The sequence below is a fragment of the Hippopotamus amphibius genome, chromosome 11 (assembly GCF_030028045.1).
Source record: "Hippopotamus amphibius kiboko isolate mHipAmp2 chromosome 11, mHipAmp2.hap2, whole genome shotgun sequence".
In the NCBI taxonomy this organism is placed as follows: Eukaryota; Metazoa; Chordata; class Mammalia; order Artiodactyla; family Hippopotamidae; genus Hippopotamus; species Hippopotamus amphibius.
In genome coordinates this window covers 374,156-393,109 of record NC_080196.1, presented here as the reverse complement: position 1 = coordinate 393,109, position 18,954 = coordinate 374,156, and the positions used below count along the sequence as shown (strand labels likewise).

Below are 18,954 nucleotides of genomic sequence, written 5' to 3'. Positions count from 1 at the left end.
TTTCACAGAACAAGGCAGTAAGCTGTATTTTAGTATTTATTTGTAAATGTAGTGATTTCATGAACATAAAGGGGAATAAAAACATTGAAAATGAGTGTTTTCTTTCTGTTTGCATTTTATATTTGTGAGAGATCATCATTTGAAAGCAAGCCAGTGTACTTCTTAAGAAGTAAAATTTGCCACCATAAAGGAGGCCCGTATATAAACAGCATCATCAAAGATAGAGAAACGCTGAGGCAGTAGTGAGGATTGTCATTGACCAGAAACCTGAAAAAGCATCTTTGTTAACGCAAATAACATCAGCTGCTGGAACGACGACACCGAGCTGCCGTCTGTGTATTTGTGCCTTGCCTTTTTCCAGAACAAATCTGAGGCAGCTGCCTACTTGAGTGTTGCTGACTGAGACATTTGGTAAGAACTGTAGGTTGAGAGCAACTGATGCATGCAGTTTGAGGCCCTGTCTGCCTCCCCTCTTTTTTCTGACATCTGAACTTCCAGCTGCTTATCCTTCCTGATTTAGAAGAAACTCATCAGATAAAGCAACCCCTGTTATAGTATTAGTGGCTTAAAAGTAAACTCTTCTCTTCCACGCATGTAGTAAAACACTGGACCAGGAGCGGTAGCGCCCAGGGGACTTCCCTAGTTTCCAGGTATAAGCACATGTAGCATGTGATCCCCCAGGAAGCGGGGTCGAGAGTAAGTAACGAGCGAAGAGCTCTACATCGGCTCTTTGGTGCTCTGTGAACGCAGGGCTGGGATGGCACGTCAGTCTAGCTTCACTTAGTCCCGTCGGCAGGAATTTCTGAGCTTTTTTTGTGAGTATCTGTTCATAAACCTGGGGGTCTCTGATAAAAAAAGTGCTTCCTAGAGAAAGAAGCTTTAATTTGATACAGGCCTTCCTTGGGTTTGAGTACTGGGATTTCATCCCAGAATTTACCAGTTTCACAGCACTTTAAATATTTTTCTTTTGAGATGTTACCTATTCTTTGTTCTCATTCGAGAACCAAGTCACCAGCTTTGTTCAAATGAATATATTCTGGATTCAGCCCAGATAAGCATTTACTAAAGCTATTTCTGTATTAGCATAGTCAGACATTTTAAGGTCTTGGAAGGATATTTTCTACGTAGGGATGTTATTTTCCCTGGAGAAATTGCCATCAAACCATGATACCTATTTTTAAAAAAAAAGATTATGCCAGTGACTTTTAGAAGGTACTTGTGAGAACAAGCTGGCAGTATGAATGCCTCATCGTGTGGGTATTTGTTTAGGTTTGGGAAAACTTAAGATCTGTTTTGTGGGTGAGGCCTGGTGTAGTGTGTTAACATGCTTTTTTCTTTTCAGTAGTTTAGATAATTCTCCTTGGGGACTTGTGGTGTAAAATTTGTAAGGGAAATTATTTTACTTCTATTCCTTTATAAGCACAAACTTTTTCTAGAAATGTCTCCTTTTAACTTTCTACTGAAGTTTGCTCGTTTTGGGGTTAAATTGGCTTGACATGAATGTCACTTCTTTGAGACTCAGGACTTTCTGGGATAAAAATTTCTTGTAGAATATATTCCATTTTTTCTAGAAATATCTTTAAATTAATGGGATGTTGATGTCTGCTATCTTAGGAGAAGTTTTGTTGATTCAGGTGAACTTGGCCAACATGTGTAAGACTGCTTGTATCAAGTGCCGTGCTGGGTCCAGTGTTGAGTATGGAGCTGGGAGGGGCGTGGCTGCCACCGTGCGAGCAGGCCCCCTGCCCAGACGGCGTATCCTGGTCACCCATCTTCAGGAGCTGTACTACTGGGGAACTGAAATTATACAGAAGTGCGAATGCAGTCTAGTTTGCTTAGATTATTATTAATGTGTTAATCTTATGTATAAGTATGTACTAACTTATATGCCTTTTTCCTGAGGTTTTTTTTTTTTTATAAATTTGTTTATTTTATTGGCCATGTTGGGTCTTTTTTGCTGTGCGCGAACTTTCTTTTTAGTTGTGGTGAGTGGGGGCCACTCTTGGTTGCAGTGCGCGGGCTCCTCACTGCCGTGGCTTCTCTTGTTGCGGAGCACGGGCTCCAGGCGCGTGGGCTTCAGTAGTTGCAGCACATGGGCACAATAGTTGTGGCTCACGGGCTCTAAAGCTCAGGCTCGATAGTTGTGGCGCACGGGCTTCGTTGCTCCGCAGCATGTGGGATCTTCCTGGAACAGGGATGGAACCCGTGTCTCCTGCATCGGCAGGTGGATTCTTAACCACTGCGCCACCTAGGAAGCCCGCGCTTTACTTCTGAGAGTTTATAATCTAGTGGAACTTAGGGCCAGATAGGCAGGGGGTTAAATGGTGCTGTGACCATGCTCTGATGGCAGGGGTCCTGAGCCCGCACGGGGGCACCCGATGGAAAAGTGGGTGAAGAGAGGAGGGGGCTAGGCCAGGCAGGCCGACGTTGGCTGGTGGGCACTAAGTGGGCCGGGTGCCAGTGCCGTGAAAGGAACCAGAGAGAGTTTCGTGTTCACATTAATGAGGCTGCTTGAGATGACCAGGCGCCGTCAGAACTACGTGACTGGTTTCTGTGGAGGATGGGTTCCTGCCACAGTTACAGTTTTTTCCCATCATTGAGGCAGCTGTGAGTTTGACTGGTCCGTGGGCAGTGCTGCAGTGACCCGTCTTCCCATCTTATTCTCCAGCTCTGTTGAGATATAGCTGACGCAGGATACTGTGTGAATTTAAGGTGCTCACCGTGATGGTTGGTACCTGTGTGTGATGCCACATGGGCACCCCTCTGGTGTCATCACCACACGTGATTCCGTTTCTGTGTGGTGAGAATGTTGGAGGTTTACTCTCCCAGCAGCTGTCAGGCTACTGTGTCAGCTCTGTTCCCGATGCTGTGTCACACCCCAGGGCGCATCCATCTCCCCATGGCCCCAGCCCGTCTGCTCCCAAGACCTCGGCTTTTCCAGGTCCCTCCCTGCCACCCTGTCTCCCGCTGAGCAGAATGTCACTGTCCTGCCAGCTGAGCTGAGGCCGGTATCATTGCCGTCAGTGCTGGGGGGCCCCGTCCCCGCGCCCGTGACCCCTGTCCCTGCGGGGGAAGGGGCGGCCTCAGTCTGCCGGTGCCCGGGGCTGCCGGCGTGCGGGTGCAGGTGGCCTGCAGGGCGGGGCCGCTTCAGCTCCCGGAGCCAGCGTGCCCCGCAGAATGAAGGCCTCCGTTGTGGATGCTGAGCTGCTGCTGATGCTGCTCTGCTTGCACACATCTTGATTTCGCTGCTTCCGTTTGTTCTGTTGCTGGAGGTAATCGTCCCGTTATCAGAGTTATGAACTCCCAGAATTTCTGCTGTGAATGCAGTAACGTCCACAGCAGAACAGAAGTTTATGGACAGGAGTTCTCTTAGACTAAAATGTTAATTTCACAGCAGAACTTGTGCGTAAACTAAAGTTCTCTGTATATCTGCATTTCTGTGTAAATAAATTAAATGATAATTTTATAGTTTATAATTTCTGCCCATAAATTTTTCTGTATTAAATATTGATATTTTATTTAATTTTAAGGGATTTTCTACCTGTACTTGTTTTCTTAGTTTTTTAGGGGAATTTGAAATTATCAGTTGGTATTTTTTTACTGTCTTTAAAATAAGACAAAAAAATCCAATTTTGGTGTTTTTTAGTCCTTCATTGTAGAGAAAGTGCTTGGGGATTTAACACCCGCAGCACACACATATGTAATCGGCCTTTAAAGATATTCAGTCTCCGTTCACGTATCTGTGAATTCACGATGCCTCAGTTCATGGGGTTTATTTCTAAATGATAAACAAATGCTTAATAGTGATTTTCTTCCACGAAAAATACTTTTAACCTTCATCAGGTTTCCAGTATTCATTTAGTCATCACTATATGGTTTGGTGGCAAGAAGGGGTTTTTTTTTCCTCATAGTAGAAATTGAGTATTCCACATTAAATAGCATGTAGGAAACAGCTACCCTGACAAAACAAAGTTTTTAAATCAGGCCTTTAAAATTTCAACAGAAGTTAAACATTATTTAGGTAAAACAATTATGTTACAAAGACCACTTTTAACACGCTCAGGCCACCCACAGTGTGGACCAGAGAATGCGGCACGCCAGCCACCCAGCGAGCCTGAGGTCATTTTTTTCATCTTTGCTTAAAGTATAGTCATTAGACCAGATAATGTAGAAACTTCTTATGAGCAGTGATCAAACAGCCAAAAAAGTTTATCCTTTTTCTCCCATTTCCTTGTGACCAATTAGAAATAATTCACAAGTTGAAAAAGCTTAACTGTTTTTGTACGCAGTAAATTTTGTTTTGAAGAAACTCTTTCATTACAGTGGTGCATATAGTTTGACGTCTTCAAAAAAAATACATATATATGAAATTTCCAGTTTGCGTATCATTTTAAGAAATATTAAGCTGATTTTAGATATATTTATTAATGATGGTGTGTTAAAATTTGACGTTTTAAATTGCTTATGTAATTGTCTCTGCCTGCTACATAAATTGATGCTTTTATGTAGAAATAGGATGAGGTCTAAAATATTTCCTTTGAACAACTTTTCTGAAAAATTTTTCTTTAATTACTGTGGATATGTGGCTATTGCATCTGGAGCGTTTAAGTAGCGAGCGTGTGTGCACACACGCACGTGTGTGCACTGACCTGTTGTCTGAACTAATGAAATAACCTAAGGGTCCATGATGCTGTGAAACTGAAAAGAAGCTAAAATAAGTGTAGATTCACATTCGAGCATTTATTTGGGCCTGGTAAGTATGGTTATTCTTAATTGGCTACCATTAATTGGAATACACATATGAAAAGACTTTTAGCAGGCAAAATGGAAATTGTATTTTAGCAAACTATAAAAAAAACTCCAGTATAGCTGGCTTTTAGAAAAATGTCTCTCAAGTTTTAATATCAAGTACAATAGCAGCCTAACATTTTGTTTCTTTTGCCCAGGTACACATTTTCTGATTAAAATTAGTTTTTACTAAGTTTCTTTTTGTCCCTTTAAAATAGGAGCAAGTAACACTGCGGACACATTATTTCAAGAAGTCCTAGGTCGAAAGGACAAGGCAGATTCCACTAGAAATGCACTCAATGTGCTCCAGCGATTTAAGTTTCTTTTCAACCTTCCTCTAAATATTGAAAGGAATATCCAAAAGGTAGAGTGCATATTTATGTACCTATGGTCATAGATGTCATAAATTTTAAAGAGTTGTTAAGATGGTTTTTAAGTTAACCAGATGTCTTTGTTAAACGTCACTGACGGTCTCCAAAATGTTTCTTTACTTTAAAGGGTGATTATGATGTGGTTATTAACGATTATGAAAAGGCCAAGTCACTTTTTGGGAAAACGGAGGTGCAAGTTTTCAAGAAATGTAAGATTTGTTTATTACTTTTAGATTTTCTACTCTGCTTTTACAGGGAGAATGTGGAATGTATTCTGCAAAGAATGTTACATGCCTTTTAGTTTTTGTTTATATATGGTGCCCTTTCTCAAGTGTGAGACAGTTACTTCAGAAGTAACACGATGGCTTTTCTTACTGAGATGGAGCGAAAACTATAGGATAGGTTAGTCTTGGACATTCTTTGTTGCTTGTTAATGATGATGCTATTAAAGTCTCTTTTACTGGAAAGAATCAATTACAGATATTTTGCAGAAATGGAAATCTACCTTTTAATCTTCCCTTTCAGAAAGACCAATGTATTTATGAATTCTAACCCTGCTTTAAAGTAAACTAAACAACTTTTGAAATTATCTGTAAGGCTGGAGTCACAGAAAATAAAAAGAGCCTAAAATGCCTTATGATAATGCCTTATTAAGTGGGAGAAACATCACGGGCTTGACTAAATCTGTAGATTAAACCCGTAGGGACCCAGAAAACTTAATGCTATTTTCCTTGTAGTAAATTTACATGCAGTGATGCACACAAGCTTGCATGTTGCAGTCAGTGAGTTTGACAAATACACATACTGTGGAGACGGCACTGCAGGGGGTGCCTTCATCAGTCCAGACATTCCCTTTGTGCCTCTTCTCCATCGGCCCCTCTACCCGCTGCTCTGCTTTCCATAATTTAATTTTAAATTTTCATTCTTTCCTTTACAAGGGAAATCATGTAATTCTTTCCTTTTTAAACAGACTATGCTGAAGTAGAAACACGGATTGAAGCTTTAAGAGAATTACTTCTGGCTAAGTTGCTTGAGACACCATCGACCTTACATGACCAAAAACGTTACATAAGGTAAACCTTCTGCAAGACTTTTGGTAGATCACGTATATCTGGATAGTACTGGATACATCAGGTATCTCTTAAAGCTAATTTGGGGCAGATTGGGAGATTGATGCAATGGTAAGAGGGAAAACAGGTAGCAGACATTCAGGGATACCTCGTGTAGGACAGCAGAGTTCTTTTGTGTACTCGTAAATTTGGGAGCACTCACTCTTTCAAGGCAAGAAAATCTTGCTGGTTTGGAGAAAGGAAAAGCAGCCTCATTGCACCTCTCCTCCTGTCCACAGCATCTTACGCAGACCAGCGGGGGTGGGGGGTGGTCCCTGTGGGCCTCCACAGGCGGGGGTTCCCTGACTGGCCTGGAGGTGGCACTGTCCCACGGGGCAGGAGAGTCTCTGGTGCCCCGAGAGTGGCCAGGGCTCAACAGCAGAGAAAATTCTGGAAGCTTCCCATCTTGAAAAGGAAGTGGGAAGGCGTACTTGAAAAAGATAGCAGTAACAGCAAAAGCCACGGACACCACAGCATGGTGGGAACCATGTTCCCCGAGAGGGAGGGGGCACCAGAACTGCTGGCTGCCCCCCGCGAGCCTGTGCGGCCCGTCTGAGCCTCACAGCCACCACGCAGCGATGGTCGCACCTGCACACAGGTGAGGACCTGGGCCTCGGGCAGCTGCTGGGCCTCCACTGCCTCAGGCCTCCGTCTGTCGGCTTCCCAGCCTTTGCTTTTCTCCAAGCACCCGTAGGGGAAAGGACGCATTTGGGGCATTTTTTCTGGCCTGTAGAATCGTAGAAATTTAATGCTGCGAATAAACTGCGTGTTAGTTATCCAACTGCTTTCTTTTTTTTTTTGTAAACATGTAAAGTAGCAGAGTTTCAGGGAGGTCACCCTCGCGTCTAGGGGGCGTCCGCGTCTTGTCTGTGCTCTGCCGTGCTGCTTCACAGATCCGGCTTTGGGTCTATTCACCTGTTTACATTTACTCTGTTACATTTGCTGATCGTGTAGTGTGTCAAACCTCATCGAGTGCAGGATTTCTTTATGCCGTGAATTGCCATCGTGCACATCACTGCCACGCAGCTCCTGTGACCGGTTAACCTGCTGGGATACCATTTAAAAGATGGTGGCTGTTAAAAGCGATTCTTTTAAATGGCCCATTTAATGTTTTATTCTCTGTCATTTTAAAGGGAAAAGAACAAGTATGTCACGGAGAATGTCAAGTAATTTACTTAATTTTTAATCATTATTTTATTTTTGATCCTTTGAGAAGACACTGAGCAATTCCGTTATCCTTTTTAAATTAAGGGTTTAGTTATTAATGAATAGGAAACATAACATCACAGCCAGGCCCTGTACTCTTGGACTTTGGAACCTGTGATGAGTGGTCCTGTGAGCAGCAGGTGGGGGTGGAGACGCTCAGCTTTACCATCGGCAAAACTACGCCTCTGAGTTCTCACATCGCCGCCGCTGCGCGGGGAGTGAGCGAGCCAGGCGCCCCGTGTGGTCGCGCTGTGGTCCGCCACTGTGTCTAGCTAAGCACGCCCTCGTGGGCCTCCCTCCGCTCACTCTGCGGGTGCCAGCAGCGTACACAGGAAGCAGAGCGCCACATGCTTCCTTCCATGTCAGTGTGATTCTGTCCTTGGTAACTGTTAAAAATCACGTCCGCGTATGGCTCGCGACTTTAATTCTTAAATTTTAAAAGTTCGAGCCGATACGCATCATAGTAAACATTCCTTACCTTTTTCCTTCTAAAAAAGCCTTTTTAAAAAGTGCTCTTTGATAACGCACTTTTAAAGGAAATAGCAATAACCCGTATCATATTGTAAGCCAGGATCTTTGAAATGAAACTACTTATTTTTAAGCTACATACTAAAAGAAAAGAAGAAACTTACTGGATTAACTCATTTAACCAGGGAAAGGCCTAGCACAAGTTGTACTTCTGAACTGAAACACTGTAGAGTTTCTGAGACAACAAGTTTATCTTTCTTTATAGAATTCTTTTATGTAACATGTATTAACAAGATGATAGAGGAGGACCTAGTCAACATACTAGAGAGAGAAGATGCTGAGCAGAAAGGCGTATGGCTCTTGCTATGCCGCTCGAGAACGAGCCCTGCAACGGGCCCTGTGCGCCCTGCTCGGCGGGTCAGAGCGCAGGGGAAGCAGCTGTCCTGCAGGGATGGCCCCGCGTTTACTGCTGGTGCGGATCTGAGGAGGCCGTGTGAGCACCCGTGTCAGGAGGACGTGCTGCAGGAGCCTCTGGGGGCAACGCAAACCTGTCTGAGGAGAAGCTCCCACAGGCAGTCCCCAGCAGGAAGGATGCCATCACGGATACAGTCTCTGTGGAAAGGGATGACCCGGTGTGCTATTTGTCATATTTATATTCCAGAGGATGGAAGAGGAAAGCCTGTGTGAGAGGAAGCGTCCGATTGGGTGTTGACATCTTTGAAATGAACTGTCTGTGCCAAGCTGAAGGTCACTGTTAGATCCTCCTGGGGATGCTGTTCATTGAGTTGTCAGACTCTCAGCACAGACAGCCTCCTGGCCCCTGTAAATAGAGGGTCACGGCCCTGGGAGGAGAAGGGCCCACGCGGGACACGCTGCTCTCCTTGGAAACCAGCCGTCCCCGTTAGCCCGCGGAGGTCGGGGAGGTGGCTGGTTCCCGAGTGAGACGTCAGGCTTCTTCTCGGGGTTTTATGTATCACTGCCTGTTTCTCCTGTCGTTAGCTGCCCACTGAGAAGACTGAGTAAGGAAACGCTCGGTACTGGAGAAACTGGGGGAGGAGCCCAGGGGTGCCCCTGCGTGATCAGAGGTCACAGCTTGTCACCATTAGTTAAAACTTGTTCTTGAACAAAACTTTAATCCCAAGCGACAGATAGCTTAGGGTTTAAGAGTAATTTTAAGACGGTGAGTCCACCTTTCGAAGTTGATCCTATTGGATTGAAGTTGTTATATTTATATAGTTCATGAGGGCTGCGTTTTTAATAATATCTGGCAGAAATTTTTCAGCTGAAATCTATTTCAGTTGTGTATCTGGGTTTGGAATTTTACAAAGAAGGACAACTTTAAGTATTTTAAGAACTCTTCTAAAAGTAAGAAGAATGGCCATCTATACCATATCTTCTAGAGAAAGAGCTTCCCGTGAATCAGAATTAGGACTGGGAGGTCAGGGCTGGCTGTCAGCACGTCTTTCCATAGTAAAGGGGTCTTGCCGTCGGCCGCCCCGCTTAGACGGGATGGAAAGCGGGGGCACAGCGCCACCTCGTGGCCGCGCGTCAGAGCAGAGGCACGGAGCCTGTGTCCTGTGTCCTTGAGGACTAAGCAGAAACACGCAGGACAGAGCGTAACTGAGGATAGCGGGCATGTAGGAGCGCATTGCAAGCTGCCTTCGTCTTCTTCGTGGTTTTTTTTGTAAAGTGCTAACTCCCTAGCATGTAGTTTTACCGTTTGTTAATTGCACGAGAAGAAGTTTCTTTCGTTTAGACTTGAATACCAAAGACTAGTATTGACGGATGCTTTACTAACGGACGCAGTTTCAGGGGTTCTTAAAAGGGGCGCCCTGAAGGCACGCCGGCTCTCCGCCAGTGCCCTCCACGGCCGCGCCGCCCTGGTGAGCCGTGGCCTTGCCGTTGCAGGTACCTGTCCGACCTCCGCGCGCCAGGCGACCCCGCGTGGCAGTGCATCGGCGCGCAGCACCGGTGGGTCCTCCAGCTCATGCAGCGCTGCCGGGAGGGCTGCGTGCGGGACCTCAGAGGTAAGGCCCCCGGCGCGCGTGCCCCCCGGGACCCTCCCCCGAGCAGCGACAGAGCGGGGGGAGGCCCCCCGGCGGGCCGCGCTCGGGGCGGGAGCGGAAGATGGGGGCGTGGGGACGTGGCCCTGCTCCCCGGGAGCCTGGGCGCCGCGGCGCGCCCGCCGGGCAGCCCGAGGAGCGTGGAGGCGGAGGCGCGGCCGCGGCCGCCGTCCGGGGACGCCCTGGGCCCGGGTGGACCCCGTCCGGGGCGCTGAAGCTGGGCAGGGCCCGAGGACAGGGCGACGGCGGAGCTGGTGGGCAGGCTGCTGCGGCGATTCGGGCGTCTCGCCGGCACGGAGGCCGCGGGGGTGGGGGAGGGGGGCATCTGAGCGCCGTCCGGAGCCTGGGCTCGGCAGGACCTGGTGATCGCAGGGTGACCCCGGCACCTGGGTGGGACGGCGGGCCGTGGCATTGGGGCGCGGAGGAGGAGATGCTTTTCCCTTTTCTTCAGACGGGTGGATTTGCAGCTGCCTGCTGTGCAAGTGGAGACATCCGGTAGATAGTCGAATTTAAAGAGCAGAGATTTGGATGTGGTCTGCACGTAGATGGTCCCTGGGAGTTGAAATATTCACCCACGAAGGAGAAAAAGGAGACCAATGTAGGACAGACTCCCAGGGAGTGATGTTTACAGGGCTGGTGGAGGAGAGGAGGAAGGGTGGGCCAGGAGGGAAAGGAAGGGTTGGCAAGGGTTTTAAGGTGAAAAGTCTGACGGGGGCATGTCCTTTCGATTTTGTGCCGAGGCTCCTGGTGACCTTGGCAAGTGCAGTTTAGGTGGTCTGAGCCACCAGATAGGTGGGTAAAGCGGGCACGGTTTCAGGAGGAGAAAGTGACGTGACATGAGCGCAGTCCTGGCACAGAAGGAGGTGCCACAGGGAGGCCACCATTATTTATTGATAGTTTAGTCTTGTTGTGAGTTAGTGGGTTGGATTTGAGTATTTTCCAGCTGTGAGTCTGTTCTTTTCTCTTCTTGATGTTTAGGGAACCCACATGTCTACTGATGCCACATCCAAACTCCTGTTATGTCATTAATGATTTTATAGTTTTAGCAAGTGAGAATGACATCAGGCAGCGTACACGCTCTGAGGTCATTGCAGGTATTCAGAGGGCCTCAGGTTCTTGTTTACTGAGTCTGCTCTGTTGGGCGGGACTCTCGACCCTGGCTGCCCATCCCAGCGCCCTGGGTGTTTTTAAAGATGGTCACTCCCCAGCCTCCTCCCCATCCCTGCCCGTTACCTTAGACTCTCTAGCCGTGGAGTCCACGCGGGAGTAAGACATGAGCATCTGTGTAACTGGAGACCTGCCTTTTTCTTCACTCTGAGCAAGCCTGTTGTAGAAGTAGCCGCTCGCTTCTGAGATAGTTGGAGGAATGTGCACCAGACAGACCCTTTTGTTAGTGATGAGGTTTACCTACAGTTATTTTCACAAGTTGGTCTTTCTGATTAGGAAGTGAAACCTAGCAGCTTATGGCTCTTTGAACTTCCTCCGCAGCTTTCATGACAGTACAGTTCGGGATGGTCCATTTCCTGAACTCACTGGCCGGGTGTTTGTAGTTGTGATTGAATTGTCCGTTAACATTTGGAAGAACATCCCGAGCCGTGCGCACCCGTGTCGGCAAACAGTGCAGACGGTCCTAACAGACAGGCGCCTTTTAGTTGGGAGGTTGGTGTGTTCTTTTGAGCTCATGTTAGAAGGAGTTTTTGTTACTTTCTTTTGGAGAATTCCAAACATACTTAAGGGCGCCAAAGGTGATACCACAACCTGCCGTGTACCCACCCAGTTTCGGCAGTTATCCACTCACAGCCAGTCCCGTTGTATCTACAGCCCCTCCCTCACCCCGAATTAGTTTTGAAGCAGGCCACATCATTTCATCCATAATTATTTCAGTATGTAATTTTCAAAGATAAAGATGCTTTGTGAAAACTGTAAATATTACCATTACCTGAAATGTTAGCAGTCGTTTCTTAATATCAAGTATTCAGTTAATTGTCAAATTCAAAAGCAGTGTAATATCTCTAGTATCTTTTTAACCACATGGATACTGTGGCCTTTTAATTGATGGCCAGCGCAAAGGCAGATGGCACGAGATGTGACGCCGATGGAGACAGAGCTTGTTTCCTGGAAGACTTAGCCGTCAGCGATGTAGCGCCCACTTGGCCACCGGGCACCTGAACGCTCTCCAGGCTGCCAGCATCCGTGTGAGTGTCTCTGGACACGTCCGCTCTCGGCTGTGTGCCTGCCTGTGTACGGGCGATGTGATCCCATAGCGCAGGCACGGGTGTGGGGGCGTTGTGTGTATAAAATATTGACCTTCATTACCAGTTTGCTGGGAAGAAGCGCAGTGTCTCTTTCAAGCAACCCACACGCGATTGTTCCTGGTGGACTCGCAGTTGATGTTTACGATTGGTAGAGATGAAGCCAGTGTGAGGGCAGGTCTCCTCAATACCATTCGGACCTTCTGTTGGCCATCCTCTCACACGTACAGCGTTTTGGGTCTGGAAGACACCTGGGAGGTGGACCTGGCTCTGTTTCGCGTGTGAGGAGGCTGCCTCTGAGCAGCCAGGTGACAGCCCAGCTTCTCCGTGTCCTGCGCGGTGCTTCCGCAGACCTCTCTGTGCTCTGTTGCCGAGGCCGGTGTTTCCTCAGGCAGCTCTCCGAGCACAGTGAACGGCTGGTGGGGTGCTGGCGGTGCCTGCTTACGGGGCGGCGGCACTTTCGTTCAGGTCTTCTCGGGAACCTGTTTTCAGAGTGAAAGCTGGTTGCATTCTAAATCTAAGGATGAATGGTAAGTTCTGTTGTAACATCTGTACTTGGACGTCTGACACCAGAGAAATGTGTGTAATCGATGGATTAACCCCCAGGCGGAAGAGTCTTGTTAAGTGAAGTACAATTTTAAAAAGATCGACTGTAAATATTTCAGACAGGAAAAGACTTCTTTGTATCTTTTAAGTAAAGCTGGTTTTTATGCATGAATTTAAGAAACCCGATTAACATGTACGTTCTTTTTTTAAGTCTTCACATGGTGGTTTGGGTTAAAATGTTAATTGTATTCAGTCTTGTGGTCTTCACGCAAAGTTCATGAGCCAAGACGGGGATAGAATTTCAGAGACAGCAGCGCTGCATAAAAAAGCCATGTTTGTCCAGGATAGATTCTATTGTATACAAAGCATTTGTCAACAGAGGTGGGTCGTGGGGTTGATGTTCTTACGAACCGTGCAGTAGAGCCTTCTTTGGCCTCCAGTGCTCACAGTAATTACACGGACGGTGCCCACCAGGACCCAGGCAGGAGGTGACCACTGCGCGTCCGCACGCCCGGCCGGCCACCCGGGATTCCTCGCTTATCTTCCGTGGCCTGCCTCTGTAGCCCAGGTGTGATCGAAGGGGAGACAGACGTGAGGGGAAAACCAACAACAAAGATCAACATTAAAAAAATCCTTCTTGAAAGCATAAACACCCATGGATGGGTCTGTTTTCTTCCAGCCTGAGCTAGTTAACTGTTCAGCTTCTCTTCCAAAACTTTTACTGCCTTGTAAGAAGTGCCATTCGTTTCTTAAAATTCCTGTGAAATAGGGCCAAAATTAGAGTAAATCTTCAGGTTTCCTGCCAGGAAAAGCCTTTGGTTTAACCACCTACTGACATTCTCAAACAGGATTTTTAAAGGTAGCCTTCAGAGGTGTTTTTTCCCTTTGTCCTGAATGTGAATTTAACTCTTGAAGTATATGCTGACTACACCTAGTAGCTCCTGGGAAGGGCATGGGCCTGGTTGTAGAGTAATTTTCTCTACTTTGGGCTGTATGCGGACGTGTTAGAACAGAGGCAGATTGGCACACTTAGAATAGAAGCAGTAGATTCTTTCAGACAGTCACACGGCAGAAAGAAGTACATTTATATGTGGCTCAGGTTCTCTTTGAAAACTTAGAGACATGTCACATCTGAAAGGTTATTCTGGACATCACAGTGTGGCTCTGTTACAGAGGAAAAATACTAAGAATAGAGGCTAAATATCTACTGTTTTTAATTATTTCAGACATTGAGCATATTATTAGATTAATTACTTGCTGAAATAAAGGTTTGTTTATCCAATGGTCTTATAATATAAAAAGCCTATATTTTCAACTTAAGCTCATGAAATACATGCATAAATTACATTTTAAATTTATGTACAATTTTGTGAATTTAGTATAACGAAACTATGTTTTTTCTTGACATTTAACAAATACAGCTGTGACCTTGATGCAGATACTGGGTGGGGTGATAAACACAGTATTTCCCCAGTGTGGGGCCGGGGGCTTCTGGACACCAGAGTGGGCCGCATCCTCCGGAGCACACCGGCAGCAGATGACCGCATCTGCCACGTAACCGCGGAAGTATCTCTGTGTTGAAGAAGGCAGTAAACGTGTTGTTAGGCGTGTATCACATATCTTAGTAAAATTTATAATTTTTGTTTTAAAGTTGTTATAATGAGGTTGTACATTAGGAAGTGTAATATAAACTTTTATAAAGTTTATTCTTTTGGAGATTTAAAAAACAGTTTCTCTCCTGAACGTCTATCGTACCGACATAAGCCTAGAACGATGGACGTTGACTTAGAAAGCAGAGGGGCAGCTCCTGCAGGCGCAGGCAGGCGGCGCTGGTTTGGTCTCCACCTTCGTGTCCCTGGGACCGAGTCCTCCCCACGTGCATTGTGCTTCACCTGCTCACCGTGGCTTCCGCTGGCTTTAGAAGGGGCAGTGCTTCTAAATGTAGTGGGATTTTACTCACGTGCTTTGAGATTCATAAGCCACAAGGATATACAAAAGGAAGTAGATTCAGGAGAGAGGAATAGAAGAAAAGTACCAGTTTATGACTGTAATAGCAGAAATCTTCTCTCCAGCAAAGTGGTGTGTGGTTTTCCTTTCCCTCTTGTCCTTTTTTCAGAGAGGGAAGAGACCTAGGTGATAGTCAGTGTGCCACGAGTTAGATTCACAGTGCGTCCTGTCAGAAGCTGTCGCTGTTGCTTGTAAATGGTGTACGTTTATGTAAGCAGTTTTAGTTACCTGATGCAGCTCAGCAGGATTTTACATGATTGTAAGTTTGTTTTTTAATCTAATTTGAAAAGACAAATTCAGCTTCCAAATTAAAATGAAGACTAGTAATTAATGCTAGTAAGTTAAACAGTGTTTTAAAAGTCAAGCTAGCACTTGAGCATTTGATGTGCTGTTTGAATAGCACAGCATTCACTCGCAGGTCCTGTCAGCAGGGCCCCAGCTGTCGGGTGTCGCTGGCGGAGTGAGGCTTCCCTCGTTTCTCCTGTTTCGTGCTCGGTTCTGATCGCCTGGTGGACGTATCTGTCTGTGTCAGATCAGGCAGGGCAGCAGGGCTGCGGTCAGGAGGACCTCTCAGCGTGACGTCTTGGCCGCTGTTTCTTTTCTGCTTGGTTCACTGTCTGGAGGGAGACCCATCCACCAGCCTTAAGAGGAAAAGGGTTTTGGTGGTAAATGTCAAGCCCACCTTGAATTGCTAGCATTAACTGGTAATTTTAAAATATTCATTGTTACAAATATTTCAATTCTGCGTTGTTATTTTTGTAATAATTCTGTTGCTTATATAGTCTAAGCAGGTTTTCTCTACTTAAATCTATATATAACTGCAAAAAAAGGGTAGTACTTAAATAAAAGCATAAAAAGTTCGGGTTTTGTTACTCTTCTAACCAGCTTTTTACGACGTTTGGTTCTTGCGTGTGTAGCCAGTGTTAGCTGAGAAGTGTTTCTTCAAGGTTCACACCTGTGGTCTTGCTTTGAAAATATGTCTCCTCCTTTCACCTTTTATTCCGAACAACGTTGAGATACAGATCAGAGCTTGGTCCGCTGCTCTAAGAGGTGGAGGGAGGTTATGCGTCCTGTTAAATACACCTTCCTTGGTTTAATTCAGACTGAACCATCCCCTGTACGTTGAGGAAGTGCCCCGTAGGGACTTTACATGTGTGTATAGAAGCGTCAGATCAAAACCGGCATTCTTGTCTGGGGCGCAGCCTCCTTCCTGGCGGGGGGGTCACTGCCTTGCCGCGCCCGCCCTGCCCTGGCACCGACCCTCGTGTGTGCTGCGCCTGGCAGGACTCCAGCCGGCCTGTGTCTGCGGAGGCTCCTGGCCCGAGTGTGGTCCGCAGGCGGCAGGGGAGGTCGGGCTGCTGCGCAGGACGGGGGCCTGCTGCGCACAGGGAAGGAAGTGTGTCCAGAGGTGCTTCGGGCTGAGGAAGTGGGCCGCCGGGAGAGTCAGCTGTAGACCAGGGCTCCCACACCACGTGGGCTGGGAGAAAGCCGTGCGGGAGGCATGGTGAACCTGGCCCACATCTGCAGGCCCCCCCCCCCCCCACGAAAAGCCTCTCCTGCCCTTTGTGACCCAGGGAGTCTGGGACGCACATCCTGGCCACCCCTGCATTTAAGGAGGGGGGAGCGCGCACAGCTGGAGTCGGAAGGGTTTGGCATGTGATGTGGAGTCCTCAGTGTAATAAGCATTTTTTACAGATCTTCCTAACACCATTATTAGTTTTTTGTGTAAGAATCAGAGTTTTAATGTAAACCCTTAAGTTTCTGAGCTTCCCAGAAAGTCTTGCCATATCTTTAAGTTTGCACAAAGCTAAAGACTTTTTATCTGATAGAAATCTCACAGTTGTTGGAAAAAAATAGCAAGTCTTTCAACGTGTCCATAGCAGATTGTGAAAGATTAATAGATTTTCTTTTAGGAAAGTAATGCACTTTAAACTTGATTTCCAAACTGCCGCTTTTATTCTTTTGGTGAAGTGGCTAGGAATGTTAGTGTTCTGAAGAAAATTACTTCTGAAGCTTCTGAAAACAGATTTTCTGTTTTTCTCTTATTAAAAATAAATTTGTTTTGTTCATATAGTATTCCAAAGATGATTTTTCTAATTTTATATTTGTTTATAATCTGTTAAATTTCTCCTGCATACTCCCAATTAGAAAAATATTTCCTTTTGAGAACGCTGGTAGCGTGTTTTAGAAGCTTTATTTAATCAGAGAAACAGAATGTCGACCCACGTGTGTCGACGAAAGTAAACAATCTGTAATAGGAAAAGAGTTTTATTTGAGCCACACTGAGGGCTCTAGCCCGGAAGACAGCCTCAGGTCACTCTGAGGAGCTGCTCTGGAGAAGCAGGGTCTTCAGCACGGTTCTCTGTCTTGTCCGAGCAAAGAGCATCAGACACGTCCGGGTGAGAGACCCGCACGGACAGAGCAGCGAGTCCGCGTGGCCTTGGCTCCTGGGAGGGGGTCTCACCATCCAAGGAGGACCGGCACGGGCCTCCCAGGAGGAGAGGTGGTTCACCTTTATTTTCAACATGGACATTCTTTACTTCTGGTCACTGTGCCCTTTTCTTTAATAATTAAAGCAGATGTGCAGCGTATGTTTGATAGGGCACAAACAGGCTGTTCTAGTTAGGATAAAATTCAAGTTAACTCGTGTATAAGCCAGAATGACCTCCTCACACCTCAGTATGTGAGCATTTCTTCTATGAGGTGTCAGGAACTAAGAAGCTTAGTCTTTTTTTTTTTTTAATTTTAAGTGTTTAAAAGTTTTTCTTCCAAGATGCTTTTTCCAAGCACCTGTAGATAAGATATATATCTTTTCTTCGATGTATTGGTAAAATCTCAAGTACTAGTTTGTGAAATGTAGAGGATACAGCTCTACCCTAAGATTATTTAGTTCTAGAATTTTGTGAATATCCTTTTTTCCTACAAAAACCATGTAGAATTTCAGGACTGGAAATACTGTGCTGGTGGAAATGTCTCTGTCTGCAGTTTTGTCTTGAGAGTGCTTTTCACCTGCAATCATTCCTCAGACAACTTGGACAGGTTGCAGCCACACAGGTTTCATCTTATCAGCACACATTGGAGTGCATGTATCGGTTACTCTGCTTGGTGCGTTTGAAATAGCCAGGCTGTAAGGTCCACAGTAGTAGTAAATCCTGGTGAAATTTTCCCTGTTACGTTTTTTGTCGCCTTTAATATTTTCTTGGCGAAATTTCCTCTTACGACTTAGTGTTCACATTTGCTCTCTGTGTAGAGGCGTGCTGTTTATCTACGTTTAGGTGATACCGCCTGCCGTTGTCCTGAAGTGCAGGAATAGTGAGCAGAATAAGGATGTTTCCCATTTTGTTCTCAGTGCTGACTTACAGTTTCAGGTTCAAGTTTTGTATCATGGAGTCAGAATTTTACAGCTAAAAAAGACGTTAAAGATTGTGTAGTTTCAGGCCCTGATTTTCACAGGCGATGAGGGTCAGGCCACCTGTGGCTCCTCCAGCCGCAGCGCCGTGGGAATCTTGGCACGGGGGACGGTTTGTCAGTATGAGCACGGATGAAAGAACGCTAGGCTGTCGTCCTATCTGATAAAAGACTTTTAAAAAACTTCCGCCTAGGAAAAAATCATAGGAACAGTTCATTCCAGAGAAAATTTACTGTCAAGGAAGCAGAGGACCTCTCATAGCTCACATTAACGCAGTGTTGCGTTTGAAAAAGACAAACCATTTCACAAAATCTTTAGTCTCTGTTACCTGCAGAACGTCTTGGTGCAAACCAAGCTTCTAATGAGAAACTGAAGTCCTGTGTGCACGTGTGTTGAACACCACCCTTAGCTGGCTATCAGGGCAGATAACGGAGGATATAGCAAGTGACCTAATTTTCAGTTGCGTGTGGTCTGCACATACATCAGAGCGTGATGTTGTGGAACCTCCTAATCACTCTCGTTTGTAACCGTGTATGTTATATAACATACTTCTCTTAAACACATCAAGAGAGATTGCTGTCATATTGTGAGGTAAAACAGTCAAGAGAAAATAAACAGATTTCTTGTAAGATACTTTAAAACGTTTTGCTGATTTTATGTTACAGAAACATTCCATCTTTCTCTCTTTTATAATAAAATGCTTGTTTATCATCAAAAACACTTCATACATGTAAT

General features: G+C 45.9%; 1 protein-coding gene across 8 annotated transcripts in view; it reads left to right on the top strand.

The window, feature by feature from the left end:
* Positions 1-18,954, top strand: part of EXOC2 (exocyst complex component 2) — a 146,089-nt gene that overhangs the window by 53,432 nt on the left and 73,703 nt on the right. For all 8 annotated transcript variants that reach the window (XR_009048053.1, XR_009048051.1, XR_009048052.1 and 5 more), the window contains exons 8-11: positions 5,007-5,152; positions 5,287-5,368; positions 6,130-6,232; positions 9,851-9,969. Coding sequence is in view for 4 of the 8 variants with exons in the window: in XM_057699582.1 (XP_057555565.1) it covers positions 5,007-5,152; positions 5,287-5,368; positions 6,130-6,232; positions 9,851-9,969 (450 nt within the window). In the remaining 4 variants the exon portion in view is untranslated. The remainder of the gene's footprint in view (positions 1-5,006; positions 5,153-5,286; positions 5,369-6,129; positions 6,233-9,850; positions 9,970-18,954) is intronic.